Source organism: Anguilla anguilla, chromosome 7 (assembly GCF_013347855.1).
Source record: "Anguilla anguilla isolate fAngAng1 chromosome 7, fAngAng1.pri, whole genome shotgun sequence".
Classification (NCBI taxonomy): domain Eukaryota; kingdom Metazoa; phylum Chordata; class Actinopteri; order Anguilliformes; family Anguillidae; genus Anguilla; species Anguilla anguilla.
In genome coordinates, this window is record NC_049207.1 from 6,957,612 (window position 1) to 6,978,160 (window position 20,549).

General features: G+C 47.7%; 1 protein-coding gene across 1 annotated transcript in view; it reads right to left on the reverse strand.

Moving 5' to 3' along the window:
• usp6nl (USP6 N-terminal like) overlaps positions 1-16,085 on the reverse strand; it is a 69,908-nt gene extending 53,823 nt beyond the window's left edge. The window contains exons 1-2 of the mRNA XM_035425436.1: positions 15,932-16,085; positions 6,324-6,425 (exon numbers count right to left, since the gene is read on the reverse strand). Of these exons, the coding sequence (XP_035281327.1) occupies positions 6,324-6,327 (4 nt within the window). The 5' untranslated portion in view covers positions 6,328-6,425; positions 15,932-16,085. The remainder of the gene's footprint in view (positions 1-6,323; positions 6,426-15,931) is intronic.
• Between the last annotated feature and the right edge of the window lie 4,464 nt (positions 16,086-20,549).

The following is a 20,549-nucleotide window of genomic DNA, read 5'->3' on the forward strand; positions in this document are numbered from 1 at the left end:
GTTTGCGTCTCACAACGAATTAGCTTTTCAGCCAGCAGGCAGAAGGGCCAGGCGCAATGCATTGTGGGAACTGTAAGCAGACAGGAACAAAGCTGCGGTGATGGACACGTGCTTTCAGCTGCATTTTAAAAAAACATTTAAATGGATCGCGGCCTGTTTATTGTGCATAATTGCACACGCGTCAGTCACTGCTGTTATGAAGGCTGCTATGAACACACATCACATGTACGTGCACAAAAAGATATCACTTGCCGTCCTCAAAAGACTCATTTCCTTACAGGCTTCGTGCCCCAATAAAACGCTGGGGCTTTGAATGATTCCCCCCCCCCCGTGAAACAATAAGACTGGTCCTTACGCCGTCCTTATTACCACGCTCGTTTCTTACGAGCCTTTTCTTTCACAGTTCTGTGGTAACTGTGAAGCGTGACTGTCGACAGCACATCGACGACAAGGTCAAATCGTTTCTTCGCGAGAGGAACGATCGTTCACAAAGGGAAAGGCACGCAGGCGTTTGCCCACCCCCTCCCTACAGCTTTCAAGCTAAAAAAAAAAAATGAAGCAACATTCAATTAGCATATAGCGAATTCGAGCACGTAGAGCAGGAAAGCACGCAGGCTCCGCTTCCATCGGCCATTCCGCAAGCTTCACTGGACTGCAGAGGTGCAGCGGATAAGCGACTGTTACTACCTCCACAGAGAGTGGGAGATGAACGCCGCAACGTCTCCAGCGGTCCCGACGTTTCAGCTACAGCGCTCTGCAAAATGAGAACGGATGCACCCTTGGACGACGTGTCGGAAAGGAACGGGCAGACAGAAATGACTCTGACTCCGGCTGCTCAGAGCGCAGTACGGATACTTCCGGTCTGTCCTTTCTTCTCCACACAGATGGATGTTCACAGTGTGCGTCTAATGTAACAGCTGTAAACGCACGACTCTTACGATGTGTAAGGCAGTGTGTCACTTGATTAGAACTCCGATCCATTGGGCCTCCAGCAGGTGGAATTCTGGGAATGCGGTCTTAATTCATCTTGGGCTATGGGTACATAACAGCCAGAGCATCTACCCTAAACTCAGGTACAGAGGGGTATACGTTTCATGAGGGTTCAGGCCCAGATGAGTGTTTCTCTCATGAGAGCAGCAGGACAGGGCAGCGGACGACTGGAGCGCAGGAAGGCCGGCCGTGGTCGCACCGCCAAAAGTCCAGGACCTAGCGGCCGTAGCATGGCCCTTCCTCCACCCGCGGCGGAGATGCACACTTCCTTCCTGTGGGAGGAGTCACATTAAAGAGCAGTTCCCATGGAGAACTGCCCCACTCGTCCAGCAGGAAGACGGGCTGGAAAATGCAGTGCCCAGCAAAACGTGCCCTTTTCACGAAAACACACATGGAAAGAGAGGTCATCCTCACTGGCCAGGATGCCAGCAACTCCCTCAGCTGCCGGACCTTTCTGGCCCTTTAGAGTACAGACCCGTGTACTCACTCTCACACACACACACACACACACACACACGCACACACGCACACGCACGCAAAAAAACAAACACACACACACACTCACACACACACACACACAACACACACCCACTACTGGTCGAAGACATGTTCTTCTCGTTCTCTCCATCCCTTGCCCTCTCCCTCTCAAATACACACAGACACAAATACACACACCATCAAAATTCAAATTCAACCCACGAAGCACACACAGGTGCACCGTTCACACACGCGCTGCACGCATAGCCGTGCGCTGGCAGAACAGCACACGATCGCACGTAATCACCACAAGGGTTAATGACAGCGCATCAGAAGCGCACGGCGTTTAGGGGTTGTGCGTTTGACGCATTTAGCTCCAGATCAGAGCGCATAAAATACGCTTCGGCCCTGAAGAGAGAGAAGCACGCATTTTTTTTGTGAAAAACACACGTCCCTCTACAGGCCGGAGCAGAGGATCCATTTCCTGCCGTTCCACTGTTTACAGTGAAATGTTATAATATTCCAGGACGGTTTCCTTCCTGTGGCCGACGAGCACCGACGCGCGGTCGCGGCCAATTTCTGTGACATCACGGACCCTCGTTCCCGCCGCCAAGTATCTCCGCCATCTGGAGGACGGAGTGGCAGCGTCTGAGAAATTAACATATCCAGAGGACGGAGAGGCAGCGTTTCAGAAATGAGCGTGTCTGGAGGAGGGAGGCTGACTGCTGTATTCCAGAGCGGAACATTCTGGAACCACAACAATGCAAAACTGAGCTGGGGCCTCCACAATCCCGCTACGCTGCAGAGCTGAAAGGAGTCTCTGTGCACATGCCCAGAGGCATGCTGGGAAAGGGGCAGGTTGGGTGTCACTTCCTACCTGTGAACTTGGTATTCGGTGTGACACCCGTAGAGAAACAGTGAGTACAGTGAACGGAGAGGGAAGAGGCTCGTACAGAATACAGGCTATACAATTACTATTAGCTTCACTGGCAGGACAAACATACGCTCCTGTTGCCAGAACATATTCGGATGACATCACATCGCAAAATAAATAAAGCATGAAGAAACTGAATTAAGGAATCCAGAGAGGCAAAAATAACAATAAAGATCAGAAATTAAACTTGCAGGCTTGCAGTCTTTTGTGGGGGAGAACTCAGTACTGTGCTGGATCACAGTACTGTATTCCCAGTGCTGCGTGGACCACAGCCTCTGCAGGAGGTCAGGCAATCCTGCGTTATTTAGTATAGAGAGTGTGTTACTGTGCATTGGGGAGAGAACGAGAGCAACATGAGAAATGCGAGAGAGAGAGGTGAGAGAGAGAGAAACAGGAAGAGCCGGCTGAGAGGGAGGGTCAGTTCCATTGTGAAAACAGAACTGTGGCCTCGGCGTGCGGGGACAGCTCAGCGGAACTGACACAGGGAAACGAAAGGGAGTCTGAGCGCTTACTTTTCCTGTGTACCTGCCGAACCTGCAGATACTGTAAAAAAACAAAAAACAAAAAAAAAAAACAACAACAAAAAAAAAATACAATGAAAAAGGATCGGGTCCCTCGGTAGATACACACACCCTCTCGCACGGAGACAAAGCAGCCACTTAAACTGGCTAAACCTGTCGCATGAATTACTTTGACGGTTTACCAGGAAACAAACACGGCGACCGATTGCATGTGCCAACCTGCATTCTGCGCGCGAGGAACAGTCACCGCGCTAACCACGCTGACGTGCTGCGCGCGAGGAACAGTCACCGTGCTAACCACGCTAACGTGCTGCGCGCGAGGGACAGTCACCGCGCTAACCACGCTAACGTGCTGCGCGCGAGGGACAGTCACCGTGCTAACCACGCTAACGTGCTGCGCGCGAGATACAGTCACCGTGCTAACCACGCTAAAGTGCTGCATCACAAGCTCCGAGCGGCTCGTGGTGTAATCCGCTGAACTGTTAGGGAGCCCATTCAAATAAGCAAAAAACGCCGTTTTCTGGGTCTCAAACCGCAAGGGCAATATTCCAATTCGCCGCAGTTCCGTTACCGTGCAATCGTTTAACTTGTGCTTCTGTGTACACATCATCAATTCGCTGGGGTCATTTCTCAGGTTTTAAACGCCACGCTCAGAAATTCTGCATTCCGTGCCATAAATAGAAGCCATGTGACTGCGTTAATGGTAAGAGATAACCGTTGCACTACCAGGCCGAACCCCCTGTGGTTCAATGAAGGAGAGTTCTGTACCAAGCCCCTGTCACATGACAAGAATCAAATTCTGAGTTAAACCGCCAAGTAAGGCGGTGACTACACGTGAAGAATCGACCGTCGCCAGCTGCTGAGACTAGACGTCATCCATCCAGGTAGACAGGAGCAACAAGCTGCTCTTCCATGTTCACGTCAGCCGCGTCATACAAAGATGCGTTGTGACTGGACGCGCTACGAAATGTCAGCGTCATGATGTGAACTTCGTGGGTTCGTGACCGCGCCTTCATTTCCACCTGCTGCCAAGTTTTGGGCATCAACTTTCCCTCCATATGAAATGAATGGTTCGGCAGCACGTCAAGCGCTTCGACGCTGATCGTGTGTAAAGCAGCTTTAAAACGGTTTGACGCCGCGTCGAGCGTTTTGACGCTGATCATGTGCAAGCAGCTTCAAAGCCGTGACGTTTTCTTGGACAAGCGCCTGAAACACCATTCTTTCTGGAGTCTGAGTAGATGACACTACTTGGGAGACTAGAGTTTGAGTCAGCGATCACGTTCACCGGGGAGTTTCCGCTCGATGCCCCCCTCCACCGCCCGCACCAAATTCCGTTCGCACAGTAAAAATGCTAATTTCCCGCCATCCCCGTGTCAGTCATCCTAAGCTGCTCGTCCCCGGAGCCGCTACGGGAGAGCAGAGACTCTGGGGAAATGTCACGTCGCGCCCGCAAAGCTCCTCAGACCGTCGATTTCTCCGCACGGCCTGGGCGGCGGCCCGGGTCACTTCCGTTTCCCTCCCCCTCTCCCGCCTCGCCCTTTCATTCGGCGAATCCCCCCGTCGTTAGCGCGCGACTCATCGGCCTCTAATTAACACCAGAGGTCATTAGTGTGTAAATCTCCGTGCGCCACAGGTGGACGGGGGGGGGGCTTAATTAGGCTAATTAGTGCAAGACGACGACGACGGCGACAACATGAACTTTACCGATCAAAACCTTTCGTTAAAAAAAAATAAAAAATAAAAAAGCAGGACGTGAACTCAGACTTAAATGGAACCCAGAGTTCGAAAAATGTTGTCAATAAAGCCCGTAACCTTTAGCTTACTTGTTCCAAGCGTAGTAGCCTATAGCATGAGTATATGGCATGGAGCTTTTTGCGCGAGCTGCGAGCATTTCGCAAATGAGGACGCTTAAATATCCACTGCTAATTTCTGTTCCCCATACGGCCGTTGTCGGGCTTATTGGTTGGCCCAGGAAGGTGAACCGAATCACGTTTGCGAGTGACAGGAAGGGGAAACTCGGCACACCATGACGTGCTTCTTCTGCGGAGTTATCGTTTGGGTGTGGACTGAAGTGCGCAGGTCCCCCCGTAGCGAGCGGAACCGCAGAGAGACCAACTTCTCCTTCACACATCTCCACGACACACTGCTCATAACCAACGTGCTTTTACTGTAAAGGCTGGTCATGGACGGGTACAGTCTGAAGGGGGTTTTCTTTCGTTTCAGCGTTTACCTGAATAGCCCACAGCCTGACAATTACCTCTCTTCCCAGGGTGCTGCACCACTCGCTGTATCCTACACCCGTGGCTCCCAAACTAAGCCCAAAACTACTTATCCAACACTGTACAAATAACACATTTGCCATTACCTTCCCCTGACATATTCAAATGCGGAATTCATTCTCAAATAGACATTTAAATAAACTATGCACAATGTTTTAGTAGTCACAGGAGCAGAGTTCAATGAGCTTCATACACCACCAGCAACCCGCCTGTATACGGACACCTCGCGCCCCACCTCCAGCCCCGTCCCCACCCCTGGAATGCACTCTCCTGCGGGAAAACATGCGGGACGGAGACCTTCCAAAACAGGGCATCGGTCCAGGAGTACCGCTAATGATATCTTCGCTAATGCCTGTTTACAATTGCTTCGTTTCAACCTTCCAGCCCAGGGACCGAAAAAGGAAATGAACAGTTTCGATGTGATTCACGTGAAGAAGCGGCTCGTTGGAGACGTCTAAACGCCCGTACATGTAAAGTGGGTGAAAACTACGAGCGCGCACAGACCGCGGCGAAGCAGGTTTATTTCCCCCACAGCGAGGAGCAACACCGCGGGGGTTTCCATGGAAAAGCAGCTTCCTCCCCCAGCGGGGGTAACACGCTGGGCTTCAGTGGAACGGGGGGCCACGCCCCCTCAGTTCCCAGCATGCTACGTAAACCACTGTTGTTGTGGAATGTCCGGCAGCGCCCCCTTCCCAGCACGTCCCCAAAAAAAAAAAAACATGACGGTGCGCTGGTGCTATGGGGCGGAACGAGCTCTCCATTCCAATACGGCCGCAGCAGCAGGGTGCCGGACAGCAGAAGCTCTGAGTACCGTACAGCGCTGCACTGCTATGCGCAAGTGATGACGCAACCGCACAAGCTGAAGGCCGGGAGAAAAAAACTTATTTAACCTACTAAAGAGTAGGTTTTTTTGGAATGTTTTCTCAGAATTCGGAGTCTAGAACTCTGTTCTAGAACTCCATTTCTTTCAATTACCAGTCGAGATTGTTACATCAGTATCGGAATGTTCAGTTAGTGATACTTGTGATCTTATGCCTGAAAGGGTTAAGCCAGTCCACTGCTAATGCACGCAGGGCTGCTGTGGGTTCGGCACAGGTGCGCGCAGGTAGAACAGGTACTCACTCATGGTGGGAGAGAGCGGGAGGTTGGGTGGCCGGCGCCCAGGTGCAGTTCCAGAGAGGTCAGTATGTTCTCCACAGGCCCGCTACTGGAGGCACTCATGACCTGCCGAAGGAACACATTTACAGGTTATGACTGAAATGGACCCTCTCCAGTGATAAAATGTATTACTGTCCATGCTATTCCATACATACAATGCATACTTAAAATGAAATCTTTCATTAATAGCACACGTTATCTTCTAAACACATTAAAAAATACAGGTTACGCTACGGCCAAAATTGAGTAAACAGAAAACAAAACCTGCCAGAAAAAAATACTTAGAGTGAAACCCTCTCTCAACACCACACACAACACGCTGAGCACGCCTGCGTAGACTTGATCAACGACTTTATGGGGGGACGTGCAGCTCGAACATTTGAGGGGGCTCATTTAAGGCTTATAAGAGCAACAATTAAAAACGCTGACATATTAATTAGGGCTCTGGACTGCCGGCCCCGCCCCCCGGCCGTAAATAACTGTAATTTAATGATGCGGACGGGCGTCACCGCGCAACCGTAACGACCGTAATTTGATGGCTTCCATGACGACGAGCGGAGAGGAAATGAGGCAGAAATGACCAAATGTTTCCGATATGATCCAATCAACACCCCCTGCCCCAGCCCCTACCCCCCCCCCCCCCCCCATCCCCCAACGCACCACACAAACGAGAAGGCTCTACTGAAAGCCAGGCTGTGGAAAAAATTGAAATCACACATCTTTACGTCCTCTGATGAATATGATGGTTTTTTTAATGTGCCATTAAAGGGAGATAATTGAGCGGGGCTAATATATTCGCTGACAGTGTAAGGGGGCCTTTTCGCTCATTTTTTTGGAGCACGTTCAAATCCCGAAGACTCGAACCGGGATCAGACCGGGACATACGGCCCACACGGGCCTGACCGGTTTCACTGCGGCAGAAAGGGGGCGTTGGGTAGCGGTGACGCTGCGGTCCCCAAACCAGAGGGAGGAAGGGTTCCAGTCCTGGCCAGGATGGCTTGAGAAGGGTACTATTATGGTTTCCAGTGCCTTGAAATTATTTTGAAATGAAGCAATACGGCACTCGAGGCTGTGCTATATCGTGAATGCGTGTGAGTGATTATACTGTATTGTGAGTACAGGAGAGTGGTTAGGCACTACACAAAACAGAGTACTGGCAACTGTGACTGTCCTCACGATACAGCATGGCCTCAAGTGCCGTATTGCTTTTATAAGACGGTCATGTTTGGAAACAATGAATTGATGAGACGATCATTTATTTAGTTACTTTATTTAGCAAGTAACGGTTTGTCTGTGGAGTGATACCGTTTACAAACGGGCCGTGTGAATAACTGTCACTGTATCAGATTTACAATCACCGTGGAACCCGCACGGCCTCAGCCAATCAGCAGTTGTGAGGTCCTGTCTGAATAAACACACACAGAGCCGGGCTTGTCCAGTGTTACACTTGCACACAGGACCAGTTCTGGGCCCGGACTCAAAGCACACAGGAGGACAGCCCTGTAGTGTGTGTGTGTGGTGGGAGGGATGCCATGGAGAGAGGAGGAGAGAAAGTGAGGAAAAACTGAAGACAGGGTGGTAGAAGGAGGGCAGGGGAAAGAGTGGAAGGGGAATGGTAGGAGAGGGGAAGAGCAGCAGGGAGTGGGAGGAGAGGACTGGAGCAGGCAGGAGAGGGGAGGGGAAGAGCAGGAAGGGGAGGAGAGGGGAGAGTGTGGAGTGGTAGTTTGGAGAAGCAGGGCGGAGTGGCAGGAGGGCACAGTGGCAGGGAGATCATAAGGAATGGCCCAAAAGAGATGGAGAGGAAAGTTGTGCAGGTGCAGTGCGGCGTAGGATGAATCAGGCGAAATGGTAGGAGAGCCGGGGGGTGGAGGAGCTGGTACATCCCCCTCTCTGCGCCTCCATCTCTCCATCCCCCTCTCTACGCCTCCATCTCTCCATCCCCCCTCTCTACGCCTCCACCTCTCCATCCCCCTCTCTGCGCCTCCACCTCTCCTCCGGCGGGGCACGTAGCCAGCGCGGCACAAAGGCCCGGCTCAGCTCACATCTGTGTGCCACACAGGGGCTGCCTGTCCCACAGCCGGGCAGCGCCCAGAGGGCAGGCTCAGGGCCAGCGGGGAGCCATGCCAGGGCTGCAGGGACACACACAGACCTGGCTTTCACTGAACCACAGTACAAGCTCCTTCTGAGTGTGTGTGTGTGTGTGTCTGTGTGTCTGAGTGTGAGTGTGAGTGTGTGAGTGAGTGTGTGTGTGTGTGAGTGAGTGTGCGTGTGCATGTGTGTGTGTGTGGTGTGTGTGTGTGTGTGTGTGTGTGTGTGTGTGTGTGTGTGAGAGTGTGTGTGTGTGTGCGGCCGGTAAGACACGCCAGCATTCCAAACGTGTCCGTCAACATCTAGGCCCAAATCTTCCTCAGCTTTGTTTCCATGGCGCTGACCCTCACCTGAAATGTCTGACCTCTTCCCTATCTGACAGTCTTCACACCTCACACTGCCACACTACACACTCTTATCACCCGCTGACTCATGCACTACACAGCACTGAGAGGGGAAACGTTAATGAGTGACCCGGTGTCAACCTGTCCCCTAATAACTAACCAGCGCAGCTTAGCAGTGTAATGAACAGCGTTAATCGAAAGAGAGGGAGAACATTTTTAGCCTTTTTCCATTTGAGGAATCGCACGCTGAGAATCCAAATCAATGCGATTTTTTAAGGTTCTCCTCGAGCAGCAGCTGCTTCTATTTAAACACAGAATGGAAATGAGGGGGAAAAGGAGGTGATTTTTTTTAGAGTAGCCCTTTGTGACTGTAGAGCGCGTGCCAAGCCGGGCTTAGCTTGGCTTACCCACCGCAATCCGCTCACTGTTCCAGAGCGCTGCGCAGTTTCATAGCCGTCTTGCCGGGATCAAGAGGAGGCAAAACCTTGACCGCGAAACCGGATTCAAATTCAGAAATTCAGGTTTGTATCCCAGGCGGGCTGGGGTGTGGGGTTCGAGTCCTTGTTCAAATGTTTAATGTGAGTGACCTGAGTAACTATACAGTACAGCTAGACAAATGGATATGGATATGGCGGCCTATTATGTAAAAAAAAAAAAAAAAAAAGGTGAAATTCACTCTCGTTAAAAGTATCTGCTAAAAAATGAAAATAATATACAAAGTTCCTTGTTTTTTTTTGTTTGGTTTTTTCTTTTTTTTGCAGGGGGGGGGGGGGTGGGCTCAGCTTTTGGGGGTTTTGGGGGCTGGCTTACATCTGAGCACCAAGTTCAAAGAAATGAAAAGCTGATGGCATTAACTTTGAAACCATTTCTGTGTTCCCCCCCCAACCGCCCGCCCCCCGCCCCCTAGCTGATCCCTTCAGGCACCACTGTGCCACCTGCACACTAGCACAGAGTTCAGTAGCATGTGCACCTCAGTGCATTTGTCAGTGACCCATTGACTGTTCCTACACTCTACAGGTCACTCAGCAGTGCACAAGAGCACTGATTGGAGGAGACACACGTCACTCAGTAATGTCAGCCAATGTCCAGTGTTTGCTTTACCGCTGCACTGAAGCTGCTCGTTAATATTCAGCCCTGGATCTGCTGCTTAAACACACCCAGGCTGCATTTGGTTTTTAATGGCGCTTATTGTCAGTTGTTTTCTTTATTTAAATCTTTTTAAGTGCTTTCCAAATCGAGCCATTAGGAAGGCTGAAAGCATGTTTAAACTTATTTGCTTATTTACAAAGAAAAACAGTTTGTTGTGTTTCAATTTCATTTCATTTAACTTCCTGGCAACAGGATGCCGGCACTTCTTGTCAATGATAAGTCACCCATTAGTCAGCTTCAACACCTGTGGAATGGTTTCAGATAATCAAGGATGATACCGCTCATTATGCAAGGCTATTAGATTAGAACAGGATTTATAACAGCACTGATTGTGCATTTTCACCCAAAGTCAGGCAAAACTCTCCATGGGCGTGAGCACCTGGTAGCAGCTGATTCTTTCAAACTCTGCATTGCAACTGGCCAAGGAAAAATTGTCCTGTGGTGCATTTATAGAACTCGCCGAATTGTAGCTTGTCTTTGGAACTCTAGTCGATTTAAACACACAGAGATTGGCAGGATGAAGTCATGTGGGTTTCTGTGACTCCCAGTGTAACGTAGCCGGTTAATGACATAGCAGAGGCCCGAACTGGTAACTACAGGGCCCAGCCTGGCACCGGCGAAGCACACACAGCACCGCTCTTCCCTTCTCACTCCTGTAAGGAGCTGAGGAGTTATCTGGGCTGACGGAGCTCGCCGGCCGTACAAAGAGGGAGGTAAAACTCCCGAGATAACAACCAACGCTCCGTTAATTCCCTAATCGCCGTTCTTCTACCGAGCCTCAACTGCTGCAGTCGCTTAACCCGATGTTCGCACGAAGCAAACTACCTAAGCGTTTTGCCGAGAAAGGATGGGCGCGACTCACGGTGTCAGTAACTCGCTCGAGGCGGCGGACGCGGCTCTCGCTGTTCAGAAGGTTAACCGAACACATTTGTGGCCGCCGAGCGCAGCCCTGAAAAACGCTCGGAGCGCAGCTGCGAGAGTCACAAAGGCCCCGCGTCAGCAGGCCTTGTGTTGTGCTGGGCGAGACCTACGGATGCTCCTCATTCCGGAGTCTCTGTCCGTTCGCTGCGAGCCAGCAGGGGCGGGCGGACCGGTCAGAGGCCACACACCTCCGCACGCCGCCGGTCAGCTACGGGGGCACAAAGACCGGCGGGGGTGCGGCGATTCGGCCGGATAACGAAAAAAAAAAAAACCCAACACAAACACGGCGGGCAAACACAGACCTTTCTGCGGCCCTGTTCTCCGTCTCTTTATCCTGGAGCGGTTTTTATAACAGATCTGTTCACTGCTGCATTTCAGTTTTTCTCTTTTTTTTTTGTTTTTTTTTTGTGAGGCCAGACTAACATACATTTATGAACCCAGCAAAAGCAGAAAAGGAAGGGTGAGAGAAGGAACGCAGTTGAGGAGAAATGAGATGTAAAAGAGGTAAAGAGAGGAGGTCTGAAGAGAAGTAGAAGGAGGAATTGAGGAGTTGAAGAGAGGAGGGTAGAGAAAAGAACTGAAAGGTCTGGGAGAAAGGAGGTCAGGAGCCAGGAGGTATGAAAGAAAGTCGGCAGGTAATTCTGACTAATGAAACACCAATCTGTTCCCTTAACAAACCGTTCTGCAGGAGAGCTTTCGTCCCTCACACATAACGAACCGGCCATCTGAGACAAACCACTTCCTGCCTCTCACTCCATGTCCTGTCGCTCCTCAGACCTCATTTGCCCTCTCTTTCTCACCTTCCTCATCACTCCATCCGTCTTTTTTTGGCTTCCGCTGGCTGTTCGCTGTTCGGCCGCCTACCCAACTCTTAACTGCACAGGCCCCACATACAAACGCCTCCAAACACCTCCTCTCAGTTAATTTCACGAGACAAATAACTGATAAAACTCATTCATATTTGGGGTCAGTGTCCACAAATGTTGGGCCTGCACGGAGTTGCGAATCCATCGTTTCCTCAAGAAGTTGCAGCTCCTTCATCTTCGGCTTTTAGTTCTCATCAAACGGGCAATAAGAATAGTTTTGCTTTATCGTGGCAGTGTAATGCACACTTGTCCATCCCTATCTCAGGTCATTTCAGTCCCCTCCTCCGTTCTACTTCCTCATCCACCTCATCAGCTGACCACAAACCCCCCCCCCCCCCCCCTCCCCCCCCACGGTCACGGTCTCCACCGCCCCACCGTGTGTTTACCAACAGTGTGGTACCACCTCATTATACGCTCAAATTTGCACTACTTTTCGGGGGAACAATAACACTCAGTGACCTCAGATCTCACACAGTCGCTGCCACAGTAATGCGTATTTACCTTGCGCCACTAAACACCGCCCTGACTCCGCCGCACCGACACCCAGACCATTACGGTCGCTTTTTAATAGCACCTAAAAGCAGCCCCTGTCGTAGTTCTGTATATGTAATTATGCCCGTATGCGTATTCTCTCATCGTGAATGCTCAGCGCAAACTTACCAGCGCTGACCTGAGCCCGTGGAGCAGCTTCTAACATTACGAACAACACCTCTCCTAAAAATAAGGTTTAAAATGGTTCACCACAAAAACAGGTTGAGAAAATAGTGTCCCATCCTGTGAACAGAGGTGTCATTTTCTTCGCCTCTCGTGGTGTTGTGCGTTTGGTCGACCCGAGTCATGTGACAGCGCCGCTTCCCTTTATAGGCCACCGTGCGTTTTTCTGTTCCGCGGGATCCCGGCGTGTCCACAACTGTGATTCTGACAGGATGAGCTCTCAAAGAGGAGCGGTTAAATGCTTCCCCAGCACAAACCTTTCCAAACCAGCTTTTTTTTTCCCCCCATAATCCCCTCTGGCACACGGTGTGATCTGTGGTCCCCAAGGGGGGTGCGCTTTGAACCTGATAGCATGCTGAGGGGGCCGAGCTGGCATTCAGAGAAAGCAGAGGGGTGGGTGTGTCCCCCCCCCCCCCAGGTGCCCCCCTCTCTCTTTCAGGCTACTTCACTGGCGTGATATGAATGTGAGGCCCTGCAAGTTAGGCCAACAAATAACACACTGTGATCAAAGGTACTCTATAACAAAAATAAGACTCTGCCCAAGTCTGCATTTCGCTCCCTGCTATTCATCCATCCATCCATTATCTATACCCGTTTAGCATGCACTGGGCGAGCGGCAGGAATACACCCTGGGCAGGCCGCCAATCTATCGCAGGGCACACACACACACACACACACCATTCACCATTCACCCACACACTCATACCTACGGGAAATTTAGAGTCTCCAGTTAGCCTAACCTGCGTGTCTTTGGACTGTGGGAGAGCATGCAAACTCCACACAGAAAGGCCCCGGGCCGGGATTCGAACCCAGGAGTGAGGGGCGATCTTCGAGGTGACAGTGCTACCCACTGCGCCACCGTGTTGCCCTTTTCCCTGCTATTGACCCTCCTATCGTTGGAACTCCTGAGCCAGGGGTGTCCAATTATCCTAAAATGGCCGATGGGGGTACAGGTTTTTTGTTGGAGCTCAGCTCAAGCACAACCGATTCAGCTAATTAACTAGTCGCGGTCTAAGTAGATAAGCAGAATCACAGTGTAGTAGCACTGGATTAGAATAAAGACCTGCGCTGACACCTTTTCAGATAAGACTGGACATCCCTGTCCTGAGCACAGCAACAGCTGGGACGCTGATCAGTTTACAGTAAATTAAAGTACAGCACAGGAAGTGCAGTGAATCCTGGCAGTATGCTTGTGGAGGCATCGGAGGCGGTGTGAGAATCTGATCAGAGACCCTTAACAGCCGCCAAAAGGAATCTGTGCTGTGATTGGCTGGGGTGTTTTTAAGCACACAAACAGGAAACACTGACAGCATGGTAAATAAATATTTTTTTCCAAGTTCTGTGTTTGACAGCTCATGTTTTTAAGGCATTATTTAGCTAAATACTGTACCATGGAGGCAGGTTGTGTAAGCCCTTGTGATTTTCCAGGTCTATTCGACTACACAATCATGAGGTGATATTGAAGCCAACTCCAAATAGACAGACAGATACTGGTTGGGTAGTAGGTGACCTGCTTTTGTACCAAAACAAGCCAGATCCAACAGTGTGGCAAATCTGTAACAAAGGTGGATTCTGCCATCGTGCAAATTGGGTTTAAATGGGTGCAATTACTATAACATCCTGGTTACAAAAAGCAGTTCCAGGTAATATTACCAGTATTACCTCAGCACCGTGCACTTAAAGACCCACATGCTAAACAGCTACAAAAATCAAAATGGATAATTGTACAGGACATAGCCTAACTTTTGAAGAGGATCTTTTCCCGTTTCACTTTTAATGCTGGGGATAGTAATCAATTAAACATGAGCAGAGTAATACATTAAGTAATTCCCAAAAAGGAGAGCAGTTTCAATGCAGCACCCGAAGTGGACTTCACAATCAATACAGAGAAGTAAAGCCTCCATGCTAGCAGCACACTGCCACCTGCGTATGATACACTGGTTGGCCGACATTTAGTTCGCTTTATGAAAACTTACTCTGGCTTGGCCCATTTTGTAACCTCTCCCGGTGTTCTCTGGAGTACGCTAGTCTACTCAGGGCTGGCACACCTGGTGACTAATGCATGATATCATCACCTATTGCAGCTCAAATATAATGATTCATAAAGTTGTTTACAGACGGAAATGACTGAACTGGAAACCTGAATAACGAAAGACACTAGACAGAGTTGTGTTTTTATTGCTTTCAGTATAACGTCATGTGCTGTTTTTTCTTTTTTTTTGTAATGATTTACCGAAACAGTTTCTTATATTTGGAAAATTTTCTCTGTCGTTTAGTGACGTTGCAATCGAAATGTAAGATTTACTAAATGATCCTAAAGTAGCCTCCCAGACAGCAGATAGCTACGGCATTAAACCGCAGTTTGATGCGGAAAATTATAATCCTGAAAGACAAACCTATGAAGTTTGCAGTTCATAATGCCTGAAATACAGGAAATCAAATACAGGACGTTTTACCGGAGCCCACCACAGAAGCATACTCAGCAATAAGGCAGTAATTTCGGATAAACACAAAATATATTAAGAACATAGGCTATTTTCAGAACCACACCAGCTATTGGTTGTCGTTTTCATACTGATAATAGCGTTACAATGTTCAAATATAAGGTAACTCCATTCTTCGATGGAGTCTATTGGCTATTTAAATCGGTGAACGCTGTGCGAAAGCATGCGTCGGGGTTCTGCTGTCCCTAGGATAACTATTGTGGTACAATTTCTGCACCGAATGAACAATAACACACGTTTGCACTGCTACACGGTTTTCATCGGCATTTTCCACTAAAACATGAAAGCGGTAAGCCGCATTATCCACAGCCTAGCTAGATTGGATTGAGGCATGCAAAGGTAGCGCTATCCTTCCATGAAGCCCCGCGCTGCGCATTTTTATTCAGTAACAGAGAGTAATCAAGCAATTAGGCTATATATACAAAAACAATGCACGATGAGAGGTAATGCTTAAAATCCCAAGTTCGTAAGAACTTTCACTACCAAATGATTTGCATTAAATCTTTTATAGTGAAATCAGTTACAAACGGAATAATCACAATCCCACGGACGTCAAATGAATGAAAGGACAGGACAGCCAATCGGAGCCTCGAAACGTTGGTCTGTCGCCAATCAGATGCTTTGGTGTGCGATTCTGCATAGTCCATCAACAACAATTCTACTGCGGGAGGCTGCCAGTGGGTTTGACTAAGTAGGCCTCAGTGAATAGAAATGATGATAAAGTTTTGAGCTTATTCAGAATATTCTCCAACGTGCAGAAAGCTCCCGAATTACTTGGAAAATCCAGTCATTCATTCACAACCCCACAACTGGGTATAGTTTCAGTTTCAAGAAATTACAGCACCATCATTAAAATTAAAACTAACGCATTTGGGTTTTTAGCTTGCTAGCTAGCGATCACAGGTCCGCGGACAGAGGTAGCCTATACCGGGAACTTCAGCACTTTTATATCCCAAAGCAATAAAAAAGAATACCGGCGAGTTTACCTTATTCTAAAGCGCACGTATCCGTCTTGTTTACATCGCGGGGAGTGCTCTCCTGGTGAAAAAAGTGAGCGAAATGCCCATGATCCCATACCAGGAAGTCGGCGCTCTCCGTACAGGACTGAACACTTCTGAAACTCACTATGGAAACCCCTGCAGGGCGCTATGCAATCGATCCAATTCAGGTAGCAATGCGCCGTCAGCCGGCCTTATCACGCCAGCCATGTTGGATCTGAAACGAGGTTGCGGCACTTGGATTTCAGGTGGCCTGCGGAATTTTTGCATGCTACTGATAAACCAGGATGTTTATCTTAAAAGTTGTATAATTTCGGGCAATGCTGTCAGAATCCACCGTTATTTTGTTGAATTCACTTTCATGATGGATGGATTGTACGTTACGTGTTGCTATTATGTAGGCCTAGACGTTTAGAATGTGATTATAAATGTAGGCCAGGCTCAGAAAGAACACTTTGTAAATACATAATTTTATTAACGTGAATTGTGAAGCGATAGCCCAATTTATAGATTTTAATAATTATGTGATTAAACCTTTCCCCCCAAATCTCAGCCTAAATGTCAGGAAATAGCCTACACTTACCGTCAGAATTAGCAAGATTTTAAAGTAAAACAAAACGTATTATTACAAGTTTTATTGTTGGGTAATACAATGTAACCGAACTGCACACGCACCTGTAACACTGTGTGTGTTTCCATAACATTATATATGCAGGTTGCAAACTAAGGTGCCTACTAGGGGCTAAAAGGGCTTAGCTTGCTAGATGACGTTCGCAGGTCCTCAGAGGTATACCAACAATGCAGAGACCCGTTGTAGCCTACTTTTTATGCAGAATTAATGGAAATTTACTAAACCATCACTGGGTTATAGTTTTATAAAATAATCTTTGATTGATCTTCAAGGAAGCATTATAATCTTGATTTGTTCCACGTCTTGTACGAGTGACTTGCCAATGAGGCTTCCCAAAGGTGTCATTTATTATTATTGTTAGACAGGGCCTGTGTTACACCTACTGTAAGTATTTTAATGATTCAATTATATATATATATATATATATACTTAAAAATGTTTTTTTTTTTGTTGTTTTTTAAAAAAATTCTTATGGTGTGATATGCTCTGCTCTGTGCCTAGCGTGGGTCCTTCAGGTTTCTGTTTGTTTCTCCCCTGAGCTCCCCACTGGAATGCCTTCCCTAATGAACCACGACAGCAATTCTAGTTTTAAATGGACTGTGTGTACAAGCTTGTGTAGGAATGTTTACTTTTTGTAAGTAAGTGTTATTAAGCCAGAGGCCTGAGGAGAACTGTGAAAAACACTGCCATTTTGGGTTTATATGAGCACAACACTGGATTCCTGTGCTCAGATTGGCTGTGTGCTGCAGTGTCAGGCTCTGATTGGCTGTGTGCTGGAGTGTTAGGCCCAGATTGGCTGCCCCTTTTGAAGTCTGGAAAAAGTCAATGTATTGCAACTGTGTATTTTAATACGTTGTTTTATTTGTCATTGTTCACAATGCTGTTTACCCGCAATAGAATTTTTTTTTTCAATGTGGCAATTTATCTGCTGTAATTTTACATTACCCATCAGTAATGCACTCCATTAAAACGCCTTTGCCAAGAGCACTGTAGTTGATCAATATGATTGATTAAAATTTGTGTTCTATACATTGTTGGCGCTGAGCTTTATTGACTAGTAGTTTCATACACTGCTGCACCTGGCGTTATTGGGCTTTTGCATCACACTTCTCAATTCCTCCACATATTGTTGATTTCATGGCTTATTAGCTCCATATTGCTCTAGATGTAAGTGCGGTGTTTGAAAGTGTATTAATTTGGAAAAACAACTCCGCTAGGCAGAGGCCTTTACTGACAGCGCGGTTGTTTGGGGGGGGGGGGGGGGGCGTGTTGGGTAGAGGGCCGTCCTCGGATTAATGGAATCTTTATTACCCTCGCCCTTACCAGAAATGCCAATTTGCAGTGAGATGGGCTGGTTTGCTGAAGGATTTTCCCGTAATTCCGCGGGATACACCTGCGAAAAGCTCGTGCGGAGCGGGACGCCGGAATGTTGGCGCTGGGGGACACCTTCAGGAAATAAGATAAATCTGTTTTTTTTTTTTTTTTGCACAGACCCCCGTCCCAATGGGGAGGGCATGCTGGCAGATGTCTTCATCCTAATGAATCCAACTCTCTGTCAGCCAGGCAGTGTGTGACAGCAGTGGGGGCTGTTCACATCAAACGCCCCCCCCCCCACCCCACCCCGGACATTTTAACCGAGCCACAGCCGCGGGCTGGGGGGGGGGGGTTCCAGGGGTTTGAGTCTGGAGAGACAAACTAAGAAGTCTGCTTTCAAAAAAGGAAAATGGGACTGCATCAGCGAGATGTGTAATCCCACAAATAAGCAAACGTCAGAAAAAAAAAAAAAAAATTAAAACGAGTTGCACTCAGGGAAAAAAAAAAAAGAACAAGGGAACTTTATTTTAAGCGTTATTTATCAACATTTATTTTACACGCGACAGACTAATACAGCTGCTGGTGATTCCCTGGGCTTCCCTTATAGGGCTGTGAAATGTCTGACAGATTCATTTGTCAAATTTAGTGTCTGCTGCAGGCTGTAAGCCTGGGAAGTGAATGGGTGAGCTAGAGCTGAAAGATAGGAGCAAAAGCAGGCGCACAGTGTATACATCACAGTATATGGATCCTATGTTCCTCAGACAGATCACTAAAATGGAATGCCTTCGTGTTCTCAGACTGTACGACACGCTACTGAACTGCGGAAGGCTGAAAGGAACTCTTGGCTTAACTGTCACTGGTGTATCAGAATGAGAAAATGGAAAAATGTCTTTATAATTATATTACAAATTATAACGAATAACTACAGTGCCACCTCGGAATCTATATTCAAATGTTTTGATTTAAAATATGGTCAATAGTCTTGCTGTTACCGAATTGAAGCGATACCTTTTTGACTTTTTTTCCTGTTTTTATTCATAAAGTAGCAGCAATGTCAATACAAACATTTAGCATATTAGAATATAGAAAAAATCACATATTCTCTTGAAAGGCAACAGCATTCCACAGGCCAGTGAGTTTATTTCTGTATTTAAGGGAAAGAGCTCAGCATTTCCCAGCAAAAACACAGTGCAACAATACATTACTGGCCACTAGATGGTAGCAAAGCACACCTTAACAGCGCAAAATCAACTCTTCAGATGACCCTGCACTAATGAACTGTTTTATTAACCGTACGGTATGGAGGAGGGCACAGATAAAAGCAGTAAAGCCTAGACTGTTTTTTTTTTTTTTTTTTTAAAGTACATTTTTATTTGAAAAATCCATTTTGATCCTCTGTCGGAACAGTGCATAAGATCTGACAATGAAATGTCCCCTGCTTTTGTCACGAGTAGCACACAGGCATGGATGGAACATTAAGATCAGAATTCTTTTTTTTTTTAAACCTTCAGGTTTGAAGACACATTATGTATTTGACAAAAAATTATTTTGCCCTTCACAAAATGCTGTCAGTCCATCTGCAAAAACTGGACTTGAAAAGAGACCTCCAATCAAAAATGACAGGTGGATATGTTTTATGTCTTGTAAAATGCATTCACATGAATGACATGGCATTCCAGTGTGCGTCCTGAAAGTATAGTACCTAACCTTGCTCCCACGGTCATTGACATAAACTGGCCTTATAAAAAACGTGAGCTTTTTTTATCAGCTTGAATATATAATATCATGTAGATCTTTTCGAAATGATATCTATATCAATGTCTGGTTTGTGCCTCTGACTATAAGCCACTCATCCTTCAGACAAATCTCTGGAATAAATCCATTACCCCACCAAGATATCCCCTCTCTCATCAAACAAGCCTACCGCAATCATTAGCCAATCGGCTCCCACCTCCACTTGGCATGCGCGTAAGATTTCCATCGTGTAATAACACCCATTAAGTCTTGCGCTGCTAGGCAAACATCTGTTCGCGCCTCCTGCGAACCATTTAGAGTTAAAAACAGAGGAGAGCTTAGCCGTAATATTGAAGAGCCGAGAGAAGCATTTGCGGTGCCTTGCGGTTTCCTTCGAGGCACTCTTGTTGAAATTTATTGAGCGCTTCAGAGCCTGGCGGATCTGATTGACAGGAGTGCCGTTATAACCACAGACCATAGAGTGCAGAGTCCAGTTCTGAGTCAGAGCCAGGCGGTCACACGGCACCAAATAGTAGGTAATCGCAGGACACGGACTGGCACGCAACGGATAATGTTTGGAAATTAAAGGTGGATAAAAAAAAGAACATGTGACCCCTCCTCACCCATGCACAGAGTTTTCTCCAGTCCCCACTATAATCCCAAAAGCTGACCTCAGACCAGCTCATACGTGGACTATACAAAGAGGATTTTTTCCCCCTCCTGATGTCTTTCAAACTAAGAGAAACTAAGTGAATGGACTGCATCATATTTCAAATAAAATGCATGGATTTATTTCTATAGAAAATATATAATAAAACATCAAAAATCCAGATAAGACGCAGCCAATGAACCCACTGAATAGAGCTCCCGTACTTCAACACCGCTCACTCTAAAGAAACGGGAGGTCGTATTCCAGTTAATACAATT